This window comes from Suncus etruscus, chromosome 14, assembly GCF_024139225.1.
Source record: "Suncus etruscus isolate mSunEtr1 chromosome 14, mSunEtr1.pri.cur, whole genome shotgun sequence".
NCBI lineage: Eukaryota > Metazoa > Chordata > Mammalia > Eulipotyphla > Soricidae > Suncus > Suncus etruscus.
Window position 1 is genome coordinate 92117536 of NC_064861.1, and position 6779 is coordinate 92124314.

General features: G+C 57.3%; 1 protein-coding gene across 1 annotated transcript; it reads left to right on the forward strand.

Annotated features, from left to right (window-relative positions):
* On the forward strand, nucleotides 1–3051 carry KCNJ14 (potassium inwardly rectifying channel subfamily J member 14; the record flags this gene model as incomplete). The annotated part of the gene is made up of 2 exons (XM_049787553.1): nucleotides 1–618; nucleotides 2294–3051. Coding segments are annotated over 2 exons (1215 nt in total), but the record flags the coding sequence as incomplete, so codon positions are not given.
* Nucleotides 3052–6779: the final 3728 nt, after the last annotated feature.

The following is a 6779-nucleotide window of genomic DNA, read 5'->3' on the forward strand; positions in this document are numbered from 1 at the left end:
GGGCCGGACGGCGGGCCGGGGGTCCGGGAGCCGGGCGCGGGCGCGGGCCCGCGGCGGCTGGTGCGCAAGGACGGGCGCTGCAACGTGCGCTTCGTGCACGCGGGCGGCGTGGGCGCGCGCTACCTGAGCGACCTGTTCACGACGTGCGTGGACGTGCGCTGGCGCTGGCTCGGGCTGCTCTTCTCGGGCTCGTTCCTGGCGTGCTGGCTGCTCTTCGGCCTGGCCTTCTGGCTCATCGCGTCGCTGCACGGCGACCTGGCCGCGCCGCCGCCCGCCGCGCCCTGCTTCTCGCACGTGGCCAGCTTCCTGGCCGCCTTCCTGCTGGCGCTCGAGACGCAGACGAGCATCGGCTACGGCGTGCGCAGCGTGACGGACGAGTGCCCGGCCGCCGTGGCCGCCGTGGTGCTGCAGTGCCTGGCGGGCTGCGTGCTGGACGCCTTCGTGGCGGGCGCCGTGATGGCCAAGCTGGCGCAGCCCAAGCGCCGCAACGAGACGCTGCTCTTCAGCCGCTGCGCCGTCGTGGCGCTGCGCGACCGCCGCCTCTGCCTCATGTGGCGCGTCGGCAACCTGCGCCGCAGCCACCTCGTCGAGGCGCACGTCCGCGCGCAGCTGCTGCAGGTGACCGGCGGGACGAGGGGTCGGAAAGGACGGGAGCGAGACGTTAGGCGCAGGGGACAGAGATGGACAGAAAGGAGGCGGAGGGGGGGAGTGACAGGGAGGGAGAAATGAGGTGGACGGAAGAGACAGGTGAGACCGGGAGAGGGGCAGAATGACAGGGAGGCCAACATGAGGTACAGGACAGAGAATTGACAGGCACAAGAGAAATGAGCTAGGACAGACGTGAGGCAGAGGGGAGAGAAAACTGACAGGGAAAGAGAAATGAGACGGAGAGAAGATGAGATGGAGGGAAGAGAAAGAGAGAGAGAGAGAGAGAGAGAGAGAGAGAGAGAGAGAGAGAGAGAGAGAGAGAGAGAGAGAGAGGCGACAGGAGAAAAATGAAGCAGAGGGGGCAGAAATGTGGTGGAGAAGTGAGACAGGAGAGAAATGAGACCGGGAGAGGGGCAGAATGACAGGGAGGCCAACATGAGGTACAGGACAGAAAATTGACAGGCACAAGAGAAATGAGCTAGGACAGACGTGAGGCAGAGGGGAGAGAAGAATGACAGGGACGGAGAAAGGAGGCGGAGGGGGAGAGAGTGACAGGGAGGGAGAAATGAGGTGGACGGGAGAGAGAAGTGAGACGGGAGAGAGATGAGACCGGGAGAGGGGCAGAATGACAGGGAGGCCAACATGAGGCAGAGGACAGAGAATTGACAGGCAGAAGAGAAATGAGCTAGGACAGACGTGAGGCAGAGGGGAGAGAAGAGTGACAGGGAAAGAGAAATGAGACGGAGAGAAGATGAGATGGAGGGAAGAGAAAATGAGGGCCTGGAGAGATAGCACAGCAGCGTTTGCCTTGCAAGCAGCCGATCCAGGACCAAAGGTGGTTGGTTCGAATCCCGGTGTCCCATATGGTCCCCCGTGCCTGCCAGGAGCTATTTCTGAGCAGACAGCCAGGAGTCACCCCTGAGCAACGCCGGGTGTGACCCAAAAACCAAAAAAAGAAAAAAGAAAGAAAATGAGAGAGAGAGAGAGGTGCGACAGGAGAGAAATGAAGCAGAGGGGGCAGAAATGAGGTGGAGGAAGAGACAAGATGGAAGGGAGAGACAAATAAGACGGGGAGAAGTGAGAGGGAGAGACACTGAGCATAAGAGAGACATGGAGAAGGAAAAACAGGGAGAAGATACTGGAGAGTAAATGAGAGCGAGGGAGAGTGTGTCTGACCAAAAGTGCAAGAGAGCCCTAAAGTGGCCCAATCTTCCTGGAGGTCGGGAACCCTGTGGGTCTGTGGGAAACCTGGACCAAAACGGTGCCTCGCCTCTAAAGGCCTGAAACTACAATTCCCAGAAAACCCCCGAGGGCAGGGGGGGGAAATACTCCCAGATGGAAAGGTTCCAGGGCATGATGGCGCTGTTTTTGTTGGGTTTGCTGGGTTGGGAGGTCATCATCATCCTGGCCTGGCTCTGCACTCAGGGATCACTCCTGGCAGGCTCAGGGGATCTTACGGAAGGTGGGGATCAAACCAGGGTCAGCCATATGCAAGGCAAACCCCATCCCTGCTGTGCTACCGTTCTGGCTTGGTTCCCTCTGATTTTTATCTGCACACCTTCCCTGGGTCTGTCTGTCTGTCTCTTCCTTTTTCTCCCCATCACCTCCATCTCCATTCACTCTGCCCTGTCCCCTTCCACCGCAGCCTCGAGTGACTCCCGAGGGCGAGTACATCCCCCTGGACCACCAGGACGTGGACGTGGGCTTCGACGGCGGCACGGACCGCATCTTCCTCGTGTCGCCCATCACCATCGTACACGAGATCGACGCGGCCAGTCCCCTGTACGAGCTGGGCCGCGCCGAGCTGGCCCGCGCCGACTTCGAGCTGGTGGTGATCTTGGAGGGGATGGTGGAGGCCACGGCCATGACCACCCAGTGCCGCTCCTCCTACCTCCCCAGCGAGCTGCTCTGGGGCCACCGCTTCGAGCCCGTCCTGTTCCAGCGAGGCTCCCAGTACGAAGTCGACTACCGCCACTTCCACCGCACCTACGAGGTCCCGGGGACACCAGTGTGCAGCGCCAAAGAGCTGGACCAGCGTGCCCAGCAAGCGTCGCACAGCCCCAAGTCCAGTTTCCCGGGCTCGCTCGCTGCTTTCTGTTACGAGAATGAACTTGCTCTGAATTGCTGCCAGCAGGAAGAGGACGAAGAAGAGGCCATGGAGGAAGGTTGGGCCGAGGCAGGAGAGGGGGCGGCCAGCTCACAGGTACTTACACCCACCCTGGCGCTCAGCCTGCCCCCATGATCCGAGCTGCCTACCTCCCTCTCCCAGGGCACCCCCGTCTGGAGGGATCAGGCCAGAGCAGAGAGTTGATGGGATCTCATCTAGCTGGTGAGGTTCTGCCGTATCCAGGATCCTTGCCAAGGACATCCTGGACCTTCATTTCTCTGCATTCACTATCCTCTCCTGAGAACCACCCCGACCCTGATCCCCACCCAATTCCTGAGTTGCAACAGGCTGTGGGGCCAGCATTCTGAACCATTTCAGATGCAAGGACTGGTGTCCAAGATTCTTTCATAGGGTGGTTTCAGTGGTGGAGTAGGGCCAGGCAGCAACTTTCCCCTGGTGAAGGAAGTTGGCACTTCCGGGAGCCATGGATCAATTGTGCGGGTCGGGGTTGAACTAAGATTCTGGGTGATGTTCGCTGCTTTCTGGTTTTGTTTTGGGGGCCACATCTGGAGGTGCTCAGAGGTTACGCCTGGCTCTGCATTCAGGATTCTGGTGCTCAGGGGATTCTATGGAATGCTGGGACTCGAAACCGGGTCAGTCGTGTGCAAGGCCAGTGCCATCTCTGCTTTGTTCTGGCTCCCAGTCTTGATGTCGTTTTCTGGGGGATCCCAGCCAAGTGGCCAAAGTTGGTTCTCTCTCCACTCCCTCAAACCAGACGTTTCCAGACTAACTTGACTTAAGCAAGGCCCAAGGAATGCTGTTGAGAGCCCATCAAGAGAAGACCATGTAGCTGCAGAAAACCCCAAGCCAAGGTTCTGGGATTCTAGATTCATCGAACTGGTGAGCTCGGGCACTTCTAGAACCCGGAGTCTTGGACTTCAAGTTGAACTTGCTCCAGAAATACAATAATGGACCAGAAACCAGGGTGAGTCTAGAAGGACTTAAGCCAGAGATTTTGCTGACTTCTTGCTCAGTCATTTTACGGGCTGCAGAATATCCAACCAATATGCTAAGCACGCTTCCAAATCATCCAGAAGGTTCGCTGTTGAAGCTGAAGAATCGCTGTTCGACATTCTAGAATGTTCACAGGGACGAGGATTGTGCGACTCTGGATTGAGTCTAGAGACAAGGAACTGTCACTGGAGAGAGCTCAGGGCTGCCGGCCCACTGAATGGAGGCTCATGGAGCTTTCTAGATGACGTTGGGATTCCAGCAATGCCAAAAGGAACTTAAGGCTCCAAAGGTGGGAAATCCAGAGGGGGACTTGAGGTTGATAAGCAGCATCTTTGAGCCAGCCTGGAAGCGAATGGTCCAGGGGTGACCCTGCGGGGAACTGAACTCATTAGTGGATAAAGAAAGAAGGACCCAAGGCCAGGGAGTGGCCAGTGTTTGGAGACTGTGTTTCTTACAGACCTTATACACACATGTTATATATGTAACATATAAATACATATATATATATTTTCCCCCTAGTTCCTAGAGGAGGAACTATTTATTTTATTTATTATTTATATTATTATTGTTTGCTTTGTTTGTTTGTTTGTTTTTTATTTTGGTTTTTGGGTCACACCCAGCAGCGCTCAAGTGTTACTCCTGGCTTTACGCTCAGAAATCGCTCCTGGCAGGCTCGGGAAACCATATGGGATGCCGGGATTCGAACCACCATCCTTCTGCTTGCAAGGCAAACGCCTTAACCTCCATGCTATCTCTCCAGCCCCATATGATTGTTTATTTGATTTTATGTTTTGGTTTTTGAGTCACACCCAGAGGCACTCATGTGTACTCAGGAATCACTCCTGACAGGCTCAGGGGACCCTATGGGATTCTGACGATGGAATCTGGCTTGGCCTCGTACAAGGCCAGTGCTCGACCCACTGTGCTACTGATCTGGCCACCGGGCTTAGATTTTAAGCTGGAGCTAATTATCTGGGGAGCTTTGTTCTGTACCCCAACTCAGCCCCCCACAGACCCTACCACTTCTTGAGCCCATAACCCACTCCATCCACATCACCTTCCCCACCCACAAACAGGGCATATAGGAAACCTGGAATTTTCCAAGGTCCTTCCCACCTACCAGGGTGATTCCTTCCCTCACTCTAGGCAGGTTGGTAGGAGGCTGGGGGCGTGGATCTCTGTGGTTCTCTCTGATGCCTTGGGACTTATGACCTCCAGGCACTGCAGGGGTGAAGCTCACTGCTGGGGGCCAGTGCTGAACCTGAAGTCTGAGCTCAGGGTGGGGAAGGGGACCCACCAGGACCATTCCCCTAGGCCAGTGGGGTGGCAGGCAGGGGAGTGCAGGGAGATTCAGAATGCCCTCCCCCGGGAAATGTTTTAGGAGGCTTGTTCCCCAGATTACATCACCGGGAGCCCTGTGGTGTGCCTGAGTGTTTCTGGGGCAAATGGGGGTGCAGGGGTGCTCCTTGAGTTTGCCCCCCTCCCATGCATCTCGTCTGCCTAAGTGCCCCGCAGGCTGGGAGCCAGCCGCATAGGGACCCAGTGCCAGGAAGAAGGAAGAAGGACATGCCTGTGTCCTGAGCCTGAAGGGACATCAGCCTGGCCAAGTGCTGCATCACCCCGGCCCCCCCCCACTTCTGCCTTCCCCGTCTCTCCTTTATCCTCCACAATCCCCTCTAATCTCCGGATGGGATCAATTACTGGACACCTTCCTTTCCCTCTCCAGTGCTGGGGTAGGGACTGGGGGCCATGGAACCAGGGTGAAAGGTGGGGGTCAGGCAAAGGGGATTCCATTTGGCAGGAGATGGGGCAAAGCAGATAGGGCTGGCACATTTTGGGGGTCCCAAGGGCAGGACAGGCTGGGGCCCCTTTCAAAAGGTCAGTGAGGGTAGATTAGGAGCTTCGTCTCTAATCTGTCGGCTTAACCAGGTGCTGGCCTGGAACCTGTCTGGCCACTAAGGGCAGACAAGGCAGGGACAGCAGTCAGCTCGGACCCGAGATGGGGTTCTCAGTTGCACCCACTTTTCCCTGTGAGCGCTGCACAGAAGAGGCTGGGGGGAGGAGCGGAGAGGGTCTGGGACAATCTAGGGTGGCCCGGGGTCACCAAATGAAGCCAGCCCGAGAAGAAAAGATTGGACAGGTTTGGCCTTAGGGGAGTTTGGGCTCTATTTGGTGGAAGTTTGTCTTCCGGTCCTTTCTTCCATGGCAGCTGTAAAATCAGCAACACCTCTGTAAGAAAAAGTAAGTGTCGGGCTAAAGACATAGCATGGAGGTAAGTCATTTGCCTTGCATGCAGAAGGACGGTGGTTTGAATCCCAGCATCCCATAGGGTCCCCTGAGCCTGCCAGGAGCAATTTCTGATGAGCGTAGAGCCAGGAGGAACCCCTGAGCGCTGCCGGGTGTGACCCAAAGAAACCAGCCCCCCCCCAAAATAAGAGTAAATGCCTTGGGGCTGGAGCAGTGGCGCAAGCAGTAGGGTGACTGCCTTGCACGCGCTAACCTAGAACGAACCCAAGTTCGATCCCCCGGCATCCTTTAGGGTTCCCCCAAACCAGGAGTGATTTGTGCGTGCAGAGTCAGGAGTAACCCAAGAGCATCACTGGGAGTGAGAATAAGCATCTCGCTGTGCAACACTCTGAAAGGTCAACCGAGGTGGATCGGAATTGGGGGGGGGTCCCCAAGGGTGTCTGGACCTCAAAGCAACAAACACCCAGGCAGGAGGCCCCAAGAAAGTCAAGCAGGAGCGGAGCCCCGCAGCAGCCAAAAGTGCAGGGCGGGGCGGGGCGGACCTCTAGGCCACGCCCCTAGCAACGATCTCAAACCCCGCCCTAGCAACAGAGCCCGCGAGGCGGGGCCTGCCACCCCTGGGTGCCGTCGCGCAGGCGCAGTCCCGCGCGGTCCCACCCCCCAAGCCATCCGTCTCCTCAGCTTCCTTCCCATTGGCCGTCAAACCCGATCCGCGGCTTCCCTTTGTTTCGGAGGCGGGGCTTCGCGCCCCATCCGCGATCCG